The sequence below is a fragment of the Macaca thibetana genome, chromosome 3 (assembly GCF_024542745.1).
Source record: "Macaca thibetana thibetana isolate TM-01 chromosome 3, ASM2454274v1, whole genome shotgun sequence".
Lineage (NCBI taxonomy): Eukaryota > Metazoa > Chordata > Mammalia > Primates > Cercopithecidae > Macaca > Macaca thibetana.
The window spans coordinates 14,860,389-14,879,445 of NC_065580.1; the positions used below are offsets into that span (position 1 = coordinate 14,860,389).

The 19,057-nt window shown below is 40.1% G+C and overlaps 1 protein-coding gene across 1 annotated transcript; it reads right to left on the bottom strand.

Annotated features, from left to right (window-relative positions):
- Positions 1 to 13,597: 13,597 nt before the first annotated feature.
- LOC126951037 (olfactory receptor 6B1) lies at positions 13,598 to 14,631 on the bottom strand. The gene has a single exon (XM_050784917.1). The coding sequence runs from the start codon at positions 14,567 to 14,569 to the stop codon at positions 13,634 to 13,636; it is 936 nt and encodes a 311-aa protein (XP_050640874.1). The 5' UTR covers positions 14,570 to 14,631; the 3' UTR covers positions 13,598 to 13,633.
- Positions 14,632 to 19,057: the final 4,426 nt, after the last annotated feature.

Sequence of the window (19,057 nt, forward strand, 5' to 3'; positions counted from 1 at the left end):
ATAGGACATACTGGTTCCTATGGATCATGAGGCTTTTAAGTTAGGAAAATCCACACACCCCCTAGTGTGAATCTCAACCCTTTGATCTAAACTGTCACCTATGAAGAGGACTGTGGGCGGCTATGTGAACCAGTACACAGATTGCTGACGCAAAAGCTTCTGCTGAGAAAAATGTCTGACATCATCTTACTAAATAGCAGCTGTTCTTATCTGATATCCTTATGAGTCATTGGTGGCTAATGTGGCCTTCGGGAGTCTTTTTTGAATACTTAAATAAACCAGTGAAGATGCCCTTGGTGAGCAGAGCATGCTTAGAAAAACAAATTTCCCTGCTGTGTAACTTACATGTAACCATGGAAGACAATGAACAGGAGATCTTCCTGGAAACAAAAATAGGCAATCAAAGATTATTTTGTCTGTTTCCAAGTTTGAGACATTTTAAAAGGAAAAAAAAAAGAACCAACAATTTTAGCTGCACATATGAACAGGACTGCTTGATATTTTATTTTAGACCTGGAGCTTGATGTGATCAATGGGACTCTGTGTTATCTCCATTCGGCAGTAGTGTGAGAAGTTGGGAGTGTGTGTGTGTTTGGTTTTACTCTGTTTTGTTTTTATTTTTTTAGCATGAGCATTTTAGAACTTCTCCATTTATCTTGGGAAGTAAAATAAATGAGGGTTTTACACAACCAAAATGAAGCAGTATAGTGGGTATGTACTGTTTTGAGCCACTCAGCATCAACTGCTCCCTCCTTGATATGGTTTAGCTCTGTGTCCCCACCCAAATCTCATCTTGTAGCTCCCATAATTCCCACGTGTTGTGGGAGGGACCTGGTGGGAGATGATTGAATCATGTCGGGTCTTTCTCATGTTGTTCTCATGATAGTGATTGGGTTTCATGAGATCTGATGGTTTTGAAAACAAGAGTTTTTATGCACAAGCTCTCTCTGCCTGCTGCCATCCACGTAAGATGTGACTTGCTCCTCCTTGCCTTCCACCACGATTGTGAGGCCTCCCCAGCCATGTGGAACTGTGAGTCCAATAAGCCTCTTTCTTTTGTAAATTTCCCATCAGCAGCGTGAAAATGGACTAACACACTCCTGTTGGTAACAGAATCACAATTTTAATTCAGGTGTGTACTCTCCTTTGTGTAGCCCATGAGCTTTGGAGGTCGATTCCATTTCTGGTCCCAGGTGTAATCCCTGACTGGCTTAAGCCCATTAGCATGTTTCAGTCTCTTGGCCATAGAGATGGTTTCAGGGAAAGGCATGGACATATGACTAAATTCTAATCCATAACATCTGAGGAGAAATTTTATAAGGGTTTCTAGGAAAGAAATGTCTGTTGGTTTGGAATAAGTGCCAGGAGAGGCATTCTCTTCCTGCAAGAAGAAGCCTGGAGTCCCAGAAGATGCTGACAGACATATTATGACCACAAAGAAAGTCAGTTCCAAGTGAAAGCCAACCCCGTGGAAGGCAGAAAGACAGATTAAAGGAAACGGGATGTCGGAGATACCACTGACCTGAGGATCAAGCCTCGTCTAAAATGTATCCCTCCTTTGTTAGGTTACTCGAAGCAATAAATTCTCATTACTGTTTAATCCAGCTTGAGTCAAACCTCCAGCTGCTTGCATCTAAAACATTTCTTAATAATCTGTTTTCTCTTTATACAGTGAACTCTTCATCTCATATTATTTTTTCCTTGACTATGTACTTTAATGGTAAAAGCCATAAATCCTTGAATTCTTAGGAGAATGCAAAACAGTTTCCTTGAATTTCCTGTAGAGTCTGCCATATGCCATTTTCAGAAATACACTCTTTCCCTGGGTCTTTACATGCTGTGGCTTCCTCGTGTCCATAGGTATGTGCTGTTGTCATTGTTCTAGCTCATATTTAACTAAGGTGAAATTTGCCAAGATTCAATACAGAGGTTCGAGGCATCTTCCCATCTTTTTGCAGATCTTTTCTTTTGTGAAATCAAATCGAAATAGGTTTTCACCAGACCACTTTTCTTCCTTACCATTGTTTTCATTCAGCCCAGACTATGGCATTAGGCAGTGTCAGTCTTGGGCTTCAGTCTGGTGATCATTCCCAAATTAGACGGATATCGTTAGAGAAACCCACTATATACAAGGTGGTAGATTGTTAACATAGGAGTTTATTTAAGAAAGAAAAACAGTTAATTAAGTTATAGCGGACAAAACAGGAAAGAAGTCCCCAATTTCCCACTCTTGGTTCCTAGGAAGGATGCAGTCTGCTCACACCCTCAGGGTACAGGTGATTAGAGAATAAATAGCAGCTCTCTTGGATTTTTTTTTTGTTTTTTTGTTTTTTGTTTTTTTTTTTTTTTTGAGACGGAGTATCACTCTGTCGCCTGGGCTGGAGTGCAACGGCACGATCTCGGCTCACTGCAACCTCTGCCACCCGGATTCAAGTGATTCTCCTGCCTCAGCCTCCTGAGTAGCTGGGACTGTAGGCACCCGCCACCACACCTGGCTAATTTTTTGTGTATTTTTGGTAGAGAGGGGTTTCACCATGTTGGTCAGGCTGGTCCCAAACTCCTGACCTCAGGTGATTCGCCTGCCTTAGCCTCCCAAAGTGCTGGGATTACAGGTGTGAGTCACTGCACCTGGCCTTTTGGCTGTGTTTTAACCATTCTTGGCCCTGACTTTAGATGCCTATTCAAGAGTGTTGGATCTCAAAACATTATCTGGGCAAGCAGGATAGTTCCTACAGCTTACCTTCCTGTGACCAGAGCTCAGCTGGCTTATAATATACCTATAATAACCCTATGTGCCATGCTGTCACCGTCAGCAGACGTAGGAAGTTACTTCTCATTGGCCCAACTGCTTCTAATTTTCTTAGAGTGTAAAACGTTATTGGAAATGAACGTATCACTACATATTTGTGGCAGCAAGGACACATGGAAAGTTCTATGTCTTTTCTTGGAGCAGCATCACAGCTATTGACAGGATTGCTCATCTTAAGTTCGTTGTATGGACTGTGCTGAGGATTCTCATCAGCTCTTTTCCCAGTTTGCGAGACAAGCACAAACTAAATGTTGAGAGCTCCTTTATATAGCTAATTATCAATACAGCAGCGAATTTTTGTCTTTCTATGTGTAAGAGACTCTTTCAGGAGTGTTAATCGGGTATTATCTGCAATCTAAGTTTCCAGAGTTGTAATTTTAGATAGATTAGCCTAGTTATACTGTGTTTGAATATTTACAATCCTTGGATATTACAACTTTTTCCCAGTGGTTTCCAAACACAAGCATAAAGGCATTTATTTATATCCCCCAATTTTTCTTCCTAATGGGTACAGAGGTAACTATCCTGTAACTTCCTAAATAAACATAAAAATAAGATTATAATAGTAACTCTTAGTCCCAGTTGTTTGTATTCATGTGTAAATATAAAATATCTACATTATAATTACTTAAAAATATTTTATTAAATTTTAATGTGATATGAATTGCTCATGAAAATAAACTTTTCTTTCTTTTTTTTTAAAAATTATATTTTAAGTTCTGGGATACATGTGCAGAACGTGAGGTTTGTTACATGGGTATACATGTGCCATGGTGCTTTGCTGCACCCATCAACCTGTCATCTAGGTTTCAGGCCCCGCATGCATTAGGTATTTGTCCTAATGTTCTCCCTCCCCTTGCCCCCCACCCCCTGACAGGCACAGGTATGTGATGTTCCCCTCCCTGTGTCCATGTGTTCTCATTGTTCAACTCCCACTTAGGAGTGAGAACATGGGGTGTTTGGTTTTCTGTTCCTGTGTTAGTTTGCTGAGAATGATGGTTTCCAGCTTCATCCATGTCCCTGCAAAGGACAGGAACTCATTCTTTTTTATGGCTGCATACTATTCCGTGGTGTATATGTGCCACATTTTCTTTATCAAACCTATTAATGATGGGTATTTGGGTTGGTTCCAAGTCTTTGCTATTGTAAATAGTGCTGAGATAAACATATGTGTGCATGTGTCTTTATAGCAGCATGATTTATAATCCTTTTGATATATACCCAGTAATGAGATTGCTGGGTCAAATGGTGTTTCTGGTTCTAGATCCTTGAGGAATTGCCACACTGTCTTCCACAGGGTTGAACTAATTTACACTCCCACCAACAGTGTAAAATCATTCCTATTTCTCCACATCCTCGCCAGCATTTTTTGTTTCCTGACTTTTTAGTGATCACTATTCTAACCTGGCATGAGATGGTATCTCATTGTGGTTTTGATTTGCATTTCTCCAATGACCAGTGTTGATAAGCCTTTTTTCTCATGTCTGTTGGTTTCATAAATGTCTTCTTTTGAGAAGTGTCTGTTCATATCTTTTACCCACTTTTTGATGGGTTTTTTCTTGTAAATTTGTTTAAGTTCATTGTAGATTCTGGATATTAGCCCTTTGTCAGATGGATATATTGCAAAAATGTTCTCCCATTCTGTAGGTTGCCTGTTCATTCTGATGATAGTTTCCTTTGCTGTGCATAAGCTCTTTGGTTTAATTGGATCCCATTTGTCTATTTTGATTTTGTTGCAATTGCTTTCAGTGTTTTAGTCAAGAAGTCTTTGTCCATGCCTATGTCCTGAATAGTATTGCCTAGGTTTTATTCTAGGGTTTTTACGGTTTTTGGTCTTACACGTAAGCCTTTAATCCATCTTGAGTTAATTTTGGTATAAGGTGTAAGAAAGGCATCCAGTTTCACTTTTCTGCATATGGCTAGCCAGTTTTCCCAGCACCATTTGTGAAATAGAGAATCATTTCCCCATTGCTTGCTTTTGTTAGGTTTGTCGAAGATCAGATGGTTGTAGATATGTAGGTGTTATTTATGAGGTCTCTGTTTTGTTCCATTGGTCTGTATATCTGTTTTGGTACCAGTACCATGCTGTTTTGGTTACTGTAATCTTGCAGCATAGTTTGAAGTCAGGTAGTGCGATGTGTCGAGCTTTGTTTTTTTGCTTAGGATTGTCTTGGCTATACAGGCTCTCTTTTTTGGTTCCATATGAAATTTAAAGCAGTTTTTTCTAATTCTGTGAAAAAAGTCAATGGTAACTTGATGGGAATAGCTTTGAATCTATAAAATACTTTGGGCAGTATGGCCATTTTCATGATATTGATTCTTCCTATCCATCAGCATGGAATTTTTTTCCATTTGGAAAAAAACTTTTCATTTGATTTTTGTAACTTTTATTTTAAGTTCAGGAATACAAATGCAGGTTTGTTACATAGGTAAACTTGTGTTATGGAGGTTTGTTGTGGAGATTATTTCATCACCCATGTATTAAGCCTAGTACCCATTAGTTGTTTTTTCTGATCCTCTTCCTCTTCCCACCCTCCACCCTCTGATAGGCCCCAGTGTGTGTTATTCCTCTCTATGTGTTCATGTGTTCTCATCATTTAACTCCCACTTATAAATGAGAACATGTGGTCATTGGTTTTCTGTTCCTGTGTTACCTTGCTGAGGATAATGGCCTCCAGCTCCATCTATGTTCCCACAAAGGACATGATCTCATTCTTTTTATGGCTAAATAGTATTCCATGGTATATATGTACAACATTTTCTTTATCCAGCCTATCATTGATGGACATTTAGATTGATTACATGTCTTTGCTATTGTGAGTAGTGCTGCAGTGAACATATGCATGCATGTCTCTTTATAATGAATGTTTCCACTTAATTCAGAAGTTTTAACCATTTAAAACTACCTTCTCAACTGCTCATACAGTGCTGATGGGAGTGTAAACTGGTACAGCCACTTTGAAAAACTATTTCACAATATGTTTTCAGGCTGGGCATATTCATATCCTGTGATTTAGCAATTCCAGTCTTAGTTATATGCCAAACAGAAATACATCTATAGGTTCAGCAAAGATATGTACTAGAATAGCCATACAATGCTATTCATGATGGTCCCAAACTGGACACTATACAGAAAGAGCAAAAAGGATAAATAAATTATAGTATTTTCTCTTTTTAAAATTTTTATTTTATTTTAAGTTTCGGGATACATGTGCAGGACATGCAGGTTTGTTACATAGGTAGATGTGTGCCATGGTGGTTTGCTGCACTTATCAACCCATCACCTAAGTATTAAGCCCCGCATGCCTTAGCTATTTATCCTGATGCTCTTCCTCCCCATCCCCATCCCTGACAGGCCCTGGTGTGTGATGTTCCCCTCCTTGTGCCCATGTGTTCTCCTTGTTCAACTCCCACTTATGAGTGAGAACATGCGGTGTTTGGTTTTCTGTTCCTCTGTTAGTTTGCTAAGGATGATGGCTTCCAGCTTCATCCATGTCCCTGCAAAGGATGTGATCTCACTTATTTTTATGGCTGCATAGTATTCCGTAATGCATATTTACCACATTTTCTTTATCCAGTCTATCACTGATGGGCATTTAGGTTGATTCCATGTCTTTGCTATTGTGAATAGTGCTGCAATGAACATAAGCATGCATGCATGTATCTTTATAATGAAATGATTTATATTCCTTTAGGTATATACCCAGTAATGGGATTGCTGGGTCAAATAGTATTTCTGGTTTTAGATCCTTGAGGAATCACCACACTATCTTCCACGATGATTTCACTAAAATCCCACCAACAGTGTAAAAGCATTCCTGTTTCTCTACAGCCTCACCTGCATCTGTTGTTTCTTGACTATTCAGTAATCACCATTCTGACTAATTATAGTATTTTCACACAGTGAAATACTATACTATGATAAGAATGTGTTACCAACAACTACATGTAACAACAGGAAAGATCTCAGAAACATAAAATTGAGTGAAAGAAGATATATACAGGGGATTGCATATTGTGTAATTCAATTTTTTAACTAAAATGTCTCACAAAATCCACCTCCGCTGTTTGAAGTAGGACAACAGTTACTCTTGGAATTATGACTGAAAATGCACATGGGGGTGTAGTTTCTGGTGATTCTTTTTCTCCTGATGTGGATGCTGGTTTCATGGGCTGTGTGCAATTTGTGAAAATGCTTTGAGCTGTAAACTTAGGATGTTAGTACTTAAATGAAAACTTTTTAAAAAATGTAAATGATGCTATCTTTCGTGCTTCCTCAGGTTTATTGTCTCTTTCTGTTAGTGTTATAGAGGTACTATTTTTCATATTTGTAGTTACCTCCTATAAAAATTCATAGTGACATGTATAAAATGAGTTGCATCTGTTACCAGCTATAAAAAAGCAATGGAAAATAATTTGGAAAAGGTCATTTTTAAAATTTATTTTTGTTTCAGGGAAAAAGCTGTGACAGACTACCAAAGAGGCCACAGTTCTTTTCAGGTCTTTTCATCAAAAAGTGGAGTCTATTGCTCTACCTCTTGAATATGGGCTTGCTTTGGCCAATAGAATGTGAATGCTGAGTGTAGACCTTAAGAGGTTTGTCAAGCTTCTCCTCTCTGAGAGCACTTTCATTTCCATGTGACAAAGTCAGGGTAGCCTGCTGGAGGATAAGAGACCAGGTGGAGGGAAGACCTCACAGGCATGTTCCCAGTGACCTGCTAGTTGACTGCAGACACGTGAGCAAGCCCAGACATAATCAGTGGACCTGCCCAGCAAATCTACAGACTTCAAACTACAGACTTCAAACTTAATAATTTTAAGCTGCTATGTTTTGGGGTGGTTTGTTTGCAGCAAAATCTGATTAATGAGAGCTCTTCACAAAGTGTGCTCTGAATATTTTATCAAGCTGGTCCACATGGACTGCATATACATGCTGTATTGTCACCATCTTCAAAATACATCTAAAACCACACCATTTCACCCCATTTCCACAACTACTGTTTGTCAAATCCACCATGGTGTGTCACCATGATACCATAATGGATTCATAAATGTTATTTCTTTTCCTGCCCTTGCCTTATGCAAGTCTGTCCTTCACCAAAAGCTAGGGAGATCCTTTTAAAGCAAAAATATCATATCACCCCACTGCTCTAAACTTACCAATGGTTTCCCATCTCTTTCAGAGTAAAACCCAACATTTTCTCACATTGGCTACAGGTTCAACAGTGTCTGGCCTATTCTTGCCTCCCTTATCTTATCTCCTACCCTGCTGTATTAGTCTGTTTTTACAATGCTATAAAGAACTACGTGAGACTGGGTAATTCATTTAAAAAAAGGCTTAATTGACTCAGTTCCACATACCTGGAAACTTACCATCATGGCAAAAGGCAAAGAAGAAGCAAGGGACGTTTTACATGAAAGCAGGAGAAAGACAAAGTGAGGAGGGAACTGCCAAACACTTTTAAAACCATCAGATCTTGTGAAAACTCACTATTATGAGAACAGCATGGAGGAAGCTGCTTCCATGATCCAGTCACCACCCACGAGGTCCCTCCCTCAACAAAATGGGGATTACAATCAAGGTGAGATTTTGGTGGGGACACAGAGTCAAACCATATTATTACACCCCTGGGGACTCCCAAATTTCATGTCCTTTTAACATTTCAAAACACTATTATGCCTTCCCAACAGTACCCCAAAATCTTAACTCACTCCAGCATTAACTCAAAAGTCCAAGTCCAAAGTCTCATCTGAGACAAGGCAAGTCCCTTCTTCCCTGAGCCTGTAAAATCAACAAGTTAGTTATGTCCAAGATACAATGGGAGTACAGGCATTGGGTAACTGTCCCCATTCCAAATGGGAAAAATTGGCCAAAACAAAGGGCTATAGGCCCCATGTAAGTCCGAAACCTGGCAGGCCACCCATTAAATCTTAAGACTCCAAAATGATCTCCTTTGACTCCATGTCCCATGTCCAGGGCATGCTGATGCAACAGGTGGTGTCCCAAGGCCTTGGGCAGCTCTACCCCTGTGGCTCTGCGGGGTACAGCCCTTGTGGCTGCTTTCGTGGGCTGGCATTGAGTGCCTGTGGCTTTTCCAGGTGCACAGTGCAAGCCATTGGTGGAGCTACTATTCTGGGGTCTGGAGGATGGTGGCCCTTTTCTTATAGTTCCACTAGGCAGTGCCCCAGTGGGGACTCTGTCAGGGGACTCCGACCCCACATTTTCTCTCTGCATTTCCCCTAATAGAGGTTCTCCATGAGCGTTCCACCCTTGCAACAGACTTTTTCCTGGACATCCAGGCATTTTTATACCTCCTCTGAAATCTAGGCAGAGACTCCCAAAGTTCAAATCTTGTCTTCTGCACACCTGCAGGCCCAACATCATGTGGAAACCAAACCAGTAAGGCTTGGGCTTGCATCCTCTGAAGCAACAGCCTGAACTGTAGGTTGGCCCCATTTAGCCATGGCTGGAGTGGCTGGGACACAGGGTTCCATGTCCTGAGGCTGTACAGAGCAGTGGGGCCCTGGACCCGGCCCAGGAAACCATTTATCCCTCCTAGGCCTCTGGGCTTGTGATGGGAGGGGCAACCATGAACGTTTCTGACATGCCCTGGAGACATTTTTCCCATTGTCTCGGTGATTAAAATTCATCTTCCTGTTACTTATGCAAATTTCTGCAGCAGGCTTATATTTCTCCCCAGAAAATGCCTTTTTCTTTCCTACCATATAGTCAGGCTGCAAATTTTCCAAACTTTAATTCTCTGCTTCCCTTTTATATCTAAGTTCAAATTTCAGATCATCTCTTTATGAAAGATATGACTGTATGCTTTCAGAAAAAGTCAGGTCACATCTTGAATGCTTTGCTGCTTAGAAATTTCTTCTGCCAGGCACCAGAAAATTCTCTCTCTCAAGTTCAAAGTTCCACAGGTCTCTAGAGCAGGGGCAAAATGCTGCCAATCTCTTTGCTAAAGCATAGGAAGAGTGACCTTTGCTCTAGTTCCCAAGAAATTCCTTGTCTCCACCTGAGGCCACCTCAGCCTGGACTTCATTGTCCTTATCACTATCAGCATTTTGGTCACAACCATTCAACAAGCCTCTAGAAAGTTCCAAACTTTCCCACATCTTCTTGTCTTCTTCTGAGCCCTCTAAACTGTTTCAACCTCTGCCCATTACCCAGTTCCAAAGTTGCTTCCACCTTTTTAGGTATCTTTATAGCAGTACCCCACTCCTGGTATGAATTTTCCGTATTAGTTCATTTTCACACAGCTATAAAGAACTACCTAAGACTGGGTAATTTATTTTAAAAAGGTTTAATTGACTCACAGTTCCACATGGTTGGGGAGGCCTCAGGAAACTTACAATCATGGCAGAAGGTGAAGGGGAAGGAAGGTATATCTAACATGGTGGCAAGAGAGAGAGAGAAAGTGAGGGGGAACTGACAAACACTTTTAAAACCATCAGACCTTGTGAGAACTTACTCACTATCATGAGAACAGCATGGGGGAAAGCACCCCTATAATGCAATCACCTCCCACCAGGTTCACCCTTTGATATGTGGGGATTACAATCAAGATGAGATTTGGGTGGGGAAACAGAGCCAAAGCATATCACCTCCTTACCCTTTTCTCACTGTTCTGGCTTCTTGGTCTCTTCAATGTCCCTCAAACATACTATTCAAGACTCCACATCTTCACTTGCTGTTTCTCTAGCTGGAATGTTTTTTGCCCAAGTAGCCACATATCTTACTCTCTCAGCTTCTACAGGTTTTTGCTCGAACACCTCTTTCTCACTTGGTGATTCTGTGACCATCTTCTTTAAAATTTCTCATCTCCAGCAGCACTTCCTAATATACTCTCATGCTTTCTTCTTCCCCATCCGTAGCACTTACTGCCACCAAAATTGGGATATGTATTTATTTCCAAGGGTTTTCATAACAAATTACCACAAACTTGGTAGCTTAAAGTAACAAATATATTGTCTTATAGTTCTGGAGGCCAGGAGTCCAAAATCAGAGTGTCATCAGGGCTCTCTTCCTTTGACAGCTCTAGGGGTGGATCATTGCTTGTATCTTCCAGCTTCTGGTGGCCCAAGGTATTTCTTGGCTTGTGGATGCATAACTCCAATCTCTACTTCTACCTTCACATCCCCTTCTCTGTTTTCTCTTCTCTCTCATGTAAGGAACTTGTCATCGGACATTGCGTCCACTCGGATAATCCAGGATGGTCTCAGTTTGAGGTCCTTAATTTTATTATATTTTAAAGACTCTTTCTTTTTCAAATAAGTTCACAATCACAAGTTCCACTTTGAAAGTGTGAAAATATATTTTTGGGAGCCATCATTCAACCCACTGCAACATGTATGTATGTAATATATGTGTGCGTGTGTATATGTGTGTGTGTATATATATATATATATATATATATATGAATTGCCAGATCATAATTGCCCTCATTACTTCTCTTTTCTTTTGATCTTGATATTCTCTTGCTCCTCTCTCTCTCTTATCTTCTCTTGGTTTTCCGCTTTCTCTACACGCATCTCAGAGATAAGCAACAAGCTCAGTTTCAGGAATTGACAGAGATTTTCATTCCATGCCATAGTGATTCTCAACTCTCCTTACAATGTATACACACACACACACACACACACACACACACACACACAAAGGTATTATCTGCTATCTGTTTCTGCTCACAAAGGTAACAAGTTTTAATATTTTGCTATCGTATCCCTACAGGTACGTAATAGATCCTTAATAATGTATATTAGTTAAATATATATTTTAGACACGTCCAGAGAGCATAGCCTTCCCAACCATTTTCCCATGCAAACCCTAATCTAGTGGCAGCTTGGACTGCCCAAGATATTTAACAATCAATGTCTTTTCCATTATGGTAGTTGATCCTCATAACCATTGTGTAAGAAATGCCAAGCAACTATTATTACTCCTGTTTTACACATGAAGACTTAGTGTTTCCAAAAGTATAGATGGGTTGGCCAAGTCACATGGTGGAAAATATATCCAGGGCTGAAATTCAAGTTGTTGCCAGAGTTTTTTTTTTAATCTTTCATTTCCTAATCCCTACTGAACATGTCTTTTCTTTTCTTAACGCACACATTTAATATCCCTATATGACTATGCCATTGTATTTTGATTCATTTGAAGTTTTCAGAAAATCATCTGTTTTTTGTATGTCTAGGTTTTAAATAGAAATATATTCATCACAACTTCTTTATTGCATCAAGGGACCAAACTACATTCCAGAAGCAAACATTAAATCCTTGCCATTTTTAAGCATTGTTCTCTTTTGCACATTTATTCCCTAAAGCAATTTTATTTTTGTTTCTTTTTTCCTCTAGGACCTATAATTCGAATTTTTTCATTTTTATTTTATTACTGTTCTGCAGGTATAGCAATTCATAATTCCAACTATATTTCTTTACAACTAGCTTTCATACTCGGCTTTTAAAGAGGTATGTTTTCCTCTAGGGAGAGCCCATTCGCTAGAGAAAGACCCAGGTTTGGATTCAGGGAACTGGGACTTTTGATCTCTGCTCCCCACTGTCTGTGGTTGTGTGTTATTTACTTCCTTGAACATCTGTTCTGGAAGTTTATAAAATGGAACAAACCATTCTGCCTAGCGTGTCTTAATTAAGAAGAAAGAGAAAGCATTCTTGAAAGTGTGGTTTGTTCTTAGCTAAAAGATGTTATTAATGCAAGAAACTCTCCTGTTTAAAACTGTTACAATAAAAGAATTAAATTCCCACTAATGTTGGCCCACTATGTTGAATACAGCTTAAAAATATATCTCCCTTTGCTATTGGCAAAACTATGAACCAAGAGTGAGCAAATCTATGTATGTATGGGTGTAAAGCACATTTGATCAATGAGGTTCTAGTGTGTGTGTAGAAGGTGTTAGATATATAGGTAAGGAGAGTTGAGAATCACTATGACATGGAATGAAAATCTCTGTCAATTCCTGAAACTGACCTTGTTACTTATCTCTGAGATGAGTGTGGTGAAAGCGGAAAACCAAGAGAAGATAAAAGAGAGAAAGAAACAAGAGAATATCAAGATCAAAAGAAAAGAGAAGTAATGAGGGCAATTATTATCTGGCAATTCATATATTTGACGATATTTATGTATCATCTATTTTATGTTCACCCACTAAAGGATACATTGTGGCACCTAGAAGGGAAATATAAAATTCAATAAAAGGCAACTGTGTGAGTTATATCAGAAGACAAAACACAATTGTGTAAGGTGCAATTTACTTACAGATAAAAGAAAGCACTCTAGTTTAAGCAGAAAGGCATTTAATACAGGTTAGTAAGTGCTTGCAAAAAGTGTTGCAAAAACTCAAGAAGCAGGCTCTGCCGCCAAAATTCACTCCCAGCACAACATCAAGAATGAGATTGTTGAGGGAGTTGCTACCTCTGTCTTAGAAAGATGGGAAATCAGGAAGCTACCATCTATTTTGTTGGCCCCAGAGCTATTAGTGTATGGCAGATCCAAAAACAGCTAACTCACCCATCACCATCTCTCTTCCTACTCAACTTGGTCATAAATTTACTCACAGTCTTAGAAACCCCATTTGGGGTCACAACCATTGAGAATTATTTTCTCTAGCTCTCTAGAAGGTGTATGGCCTTAGAGCACTGACCATATGCCCAGATGCAGACACCCAAGAGCCTGAGATTGATGTAGACATGGTGATGTCATATTACCATGGGCAATGTCCTAACTGAGTCGTTAAAGGAGAAAGGATGGAGGAAGCCATACAGGCTCCCACTCGACCTTTCTTTCTAATCAATTGCAATTGACTAGTCAGATCTGCTGGCCTGGCAATATGCCAGTTTCTTCAGAGCTTCCTTGACCTCTCGGTTTCTTAGGCAATAAATGAAAGGGTTGAGAGAAGGAGTGACAATGGCATAGAAGATGGAAATAATTTTGTTCTTGTTGAAGGCATGGATAGCTCGAGGTCGAGCATACATGAAAATAATGGCTGAATAGAAAATGGTGACCACCACAAGGTGGGAGGCACAGGTGGAGAACGCTTTCTGTTTTCCTGTGGGCATGCGTAAGATGGTGGCCAGAATGCATCCGTAGGACAGGACAGTAATAAAGAGTGGGAAAAGGAAGACGCCCAGTGCCAGGATAAAGTCCACCAACTCAGCTATGGACATGTCTGTGCAAGAGAGATTAAGTACTGGAGAGATGTCACAGAAGAAGTGGTTGATGACATTGGGACCACAGAAGCTGAGGTGGGAGATGAAGTAGATCTTCGCCAGGGAGATGCCAAAGCCAATGGCCCAGGAACCAAGAGCGAGGCGGAAGCAGAGCCCATGGCTCATTATGGTCGGGTAGTGGAGTGGGCGACAGATGGCCACATACCGGTCATAGGCCATGGCGGCCAGGAGCACACATTCTGTGCACATGAGTGCAATGAAGAAGTACAGTTGTATCATACAGAGTGTGAAAGAGATGCTGTTGTTCATAGACCAAAAACTAAACAGTAACTTGGGCACAGTCACAGAGATGTACCAAGTCTCCAAGAAGGACAGGTTGGCCAGGAAGAAGTACATAGGCTTGTGCAGTGGCCGATTTTGCTGCACCAATAGGATGATGATCACGTTTTCAGCCACTGTCAGAATATAGGCCACAAGGAATATCAGAAACATGGCTGCCCGCACACTCAAGCTCCCGGGGAATCCCACCAGAATGAACTTGGTGACTCGTGTCTGGTTCTCCAGTTCCATATTGGAGACACAGGGCTTAGGTCTCCTGGGGAGGAAAAATCATTTGATCAGACTCCTTGGTCCAGCTATATTTTTCCACCCTTGTCTTCTCTATCAGTAACAGTAACAGTTATCATTTATTAATACATATTATAGTTCAGACCATGAACTGGGTACATGAGGCACACAACGTAATTTAATTTCCACATAGCCATGTGTGTGTGTGTGTGTGTGTGTGTGTGTGTGTGTGTGAGATAATATCTGCTTTAATGATGAAGAAATCGTGTCTTGGAAAGGAATTAAGTAACTGACCAAGCTGTCACTGGTAGCAGGGCAGGAATCACATCGAAGTCTCAGTCTAAAATCCATGCTCCTTCTACTATCTTGCACCGTCTGACACTTTACAATTGCCAATTCCAAAAGACACACCTGACCTTCCTGTCTCACCACCTACCCAGAGCTCTGGAAGTTCTTCCTTACAACTCCTTTATCCTTCACATGCTATTATTTTCATCTACCATCCCTGGAGATAGAGAGTAGCTGTCATCACCTGTGAGGTACATGAGAAAGTGAGTAGCAGAGATTTGGGCTTTTCGGTATTAAAAATCCCCTGGACTTCATTCAAGTCAAAGGTCTGCCACGGATTTGCTATGACCTTGAAATCTTACCCTCTCTCAGATTCAGTTTCCTCTGTTGTCAATGTGAATATTAATATTTATTCAGCTTATGTCGTTGAGAATCAAAATCCAAATGAGTTAATGTAAATGAAATTGTATAAAAACCAATAGCAATAATCATGAAAGGGGATTTTCCCCCATATTAGAGCAGTGATGAAGGTAAGAATATGCTAACAGGAGGGAGAGGAGGAGCTGCTGTGATCCAAAGCAAAGCCGTGAGCGAAGTAAACATGGGCCTCATTCAGGGAATGTGACGTTCTTGGGAGTAAAGGTGGGGATCACTGAGTGGAGATTTTTAAAAATAAGCAAACAAAGATGGAGATGCATTATAAAATTGGAAATATTTTCTATCAAGGTTAACAGACAGAACATAACACTAAAGTAATCAGGAAAGGTCCCTCTGACCTTTGAGGAGGTGATACTGAGGCTGGGAAAGATTCTAGGGCCCCAGCTCTTTGAAGGGCTGAGGTGGGAGGGAGCTGTGCTGAAGGAGGTGCAATTGCCGTGCTGTGATGGATGGGAAAGGAGCCAAGGAAGAAGGCAGGAAGGCAGGGTCAGAAGTGCAGGACCCCAGAGGTTATAATCGGGGATCTGAACAGTGGTCGAAAGCAGTGGGAAACAAGCAAAAGATCAAAGGTGGAATGGGACATGATATGATTTATGCAATGGAAAGATAACTCTGTCATTGCAAAATGGACTCCTTGGAGGCAAGAGTGTGAGCTGTGAGCTATGAAACTAGTTGGAGGCTACTCAGAATAGGCGACAGTGAACTTAGATACTGTGGTTCCAGAGAAGTGGATTTAAGATACACGTTAGAAGTAGAACCTTTAACAGTAATTGGTGGGTTGGATAGGGAAGGTAAGAGAGAGAAATCAAGGAGGAATCTCAAATATAGGGCTTATTACCTAGAGGTGATGCCATTTACTAAGGTAGTTAGTTAGATGGCATCATTTACTAACTATTTTACTATCTTTACTAACTGTCTTACTAACTATCACAGTTCAGAAAATCCTCTAACAATAATTTATTGAGTATTTAATAGATGCCGGGAAGTTCTTTTCATGCAATATCCCATTTAATCCACAAAACAATGTTATTATACATTGTTATTCTAATTTCAAAGAAGACACTGTGGTTTAGCTAGATTGAATAATATTTTCAAGTTAGACAGTGATCAAATCAGAATCGTAAAGCCCAGGGCTGACTACAAAGGCATGTCCTTAACCACTAGAGTGAAACACACTGATGAAGAATATCACATTTTGGACTCACCAGTGTATTTTACATTTAAAATTTCTGACTATTTTATGAAATGTTCTTTAATCCTGTTGAAATTTTATTATAAGCTGAGACTATTAGAGATGACCCCAAACGTTAAAAAGAAAGCAGTATGACACAAGTACATATTCAGTCAGACACACATAGCAGAAATGAATGTATAGAAATGCTTGGTAAATGTATCAGAGAATAGATAATGATTGGATATGTTTGAAATGTAAATTAGGAGGAGGAAAAGGCATTTTTGGCAGATGAACCAGAGTGAACAAAGGCACAGAGATCTGAAACAGCTTGAAATTTTCAGGAGAGCAATTCATAATTGCTACATGAGTGGGCAAATTGTGAGCGAGTGAATGAGCAGAAAAGAGATGGCTGGAGAGAGAAAGAGAGACTTTATTGTCACGGACCAGATCATGGAATAGTGAGGCATTTAAGAATCATCTTGAAGTATAGACCATTAGTAATCACTGTTTGTCAGCAGGATGACAATATCCTCTTATTATATTCTTGTTTTTGATGTGGGAGGGTGGGTTCGGATGGGACAAGGTTGCCAAACCAGAGATTCATAGACCCATTAAAAAGCACCCTCACAGCAGACACTTAAAGATACACACAAAGAAAAGAAAAGTCATTCTAGCTTATAACATTTGTCAAAGAAACAAAGATGGATATATTCAGCTATACTTCTTCACAAGTTACATAAGTTTTCACTTCTAGAGGAAGCTCTACAAGAAAAACAAAGAATTCCTTATTTCTCATTAACTAAGTAAAGGTGCACAGGCACTAATTATTGCATACTGGTATTTTTGTGTATCATCTTACTGCAAAATATGTAGAGCCTTTTTACTTATAATAGTTTTTACTCCATTAAGCATCCTCAAACTTGTTACCCCTCATAGCAGATTTACCGCTGGTCTAGAATCAAACATCTTTGTTTCTTATGCCTGCTGCTATGCACTTTTCCCCAATTTTGTCAGGGTTCCATACATACGTAGGTTCCAAGTAATTTGAATTTGATGGACTTTTAACCTCTGCCCCTGCCAAAACAGCAGTAGTTTTTGTAGCCACCACCACAAACAAGTTGCCAGGAAGATGCAGCGGTTGCAGTACGGGGATATCAGGTCATCGGGTCCATGGTAGGGATCTAAAGTTTGGGATCATAATCTGGGGCACTTATTTTTGATCCACACCAAGAGATGTCTCCAAAGTAGCAAGGGGAGCCTGCTCCCTCAGCTCACTGCATAACTGGCTGCACTTAGATTTCGGGAGACAAGAATATTATCCGGACTGATTGCTAGGAATTGAGAGTGGATAGAACAAAGAAGCATTAAACATTTTAGAGTTTAAATGTTGCTGCACTGTAGGAGCCTGAAACAGGGCTGCCTGCATAGTGAGAAAGTAATGCTCTGAGAGGGAGCACTTACCTCGGCACAGCAGCTTCTGATAGGATGATATGTGAAAACAAAGCCTTCACCGATTCTAAAATAGGAAGAAGTAGAAGAAAAAGATGCAGGTATTGAATAGATGTGAGGAACCCACTTTCTAAACCTAGAAAGAGTGACTGGGTACAGATTACCCCACTGCTTTCAAGCTGAAAGCCAGGAAAAGATGACAGGAGAGCCCTAGGCACCAGGACTACATCTGATGTGCCTGATGTGGCACCAGGCTGGTTCTTCCAGCACCCTGGGACCAGGGTGCCCATCACCTTCCTGGTGAACACGGCAGTGATTTTAGGCACACTGAGCTGTGAAGACCTTTGGATTCTGAGGGCTTTATAGAGTACCAAGACTTTCCCTACATGTCTGTCCAGACCCAAGAGAAAATAACCTTGACAATGGCAGCTCAGTTCTCTTGTGGGATTCAAGAGAAATTTCCATTTGCCCATTGTGGTGATCTTAATTGTTTTATATGTTATTAGTTCCATAAGAAAAAAAAAAAGTCCACTTGGGACCACACACTTTGGAAAGAGCCATATTTTTTTTTGACAGATGAAGAGAAAAATGTACTGCAGTTAAATCTCTATGTACAGACTTTCAAATATTCTTCCATCTTTGGCTTACTTGAAACAGGATGATGATGCAAGTGCTCCAAATGTGATATTGATATCCAAAGGAGACTGATATTACTACATTTTAATAAAAGTTTAAATGACAGTTTTTGTTTTAGATACTTATGTCAACTTGTTCACTAAGTAAATTTATCATGACAGAATTTATTGTTACTTTGTCAGCTGCCCGTGGGTACCATTTAACTAATAGTTCACATTCTGGTACAAAGCTCTAGTGTACTAAAAGTCACTTCTTCTGTAGCCAGCAGAACTCTTAAGTTGCCCCCTCACAAAGAAAAGCTATCAGATTCACTGTGATTTGATGCAATGGGAGATAAACATATTAAAAGTTATAAACAATTCAGTCTGGAGAGCCACACATGTTTATGGTAATTAAGCAAGCAGTCTTCAATACAATTTCTCTTATAGGACTGAAGTACGAAAACCAAATAGTAGCAAATAAAAATAAGGCATCTCTTTCAAATCTCTGGCCTCGATTTATCTCCA

Coding starts and splice junctions, on each gene's coding strand:
- LOC126951037 (XM_050784917.1), bottom strand. CDS start 14,569: ATGGAACTGGAGAACCAGACACGAGTCACCAAGTTCATTCTGGTGGGA.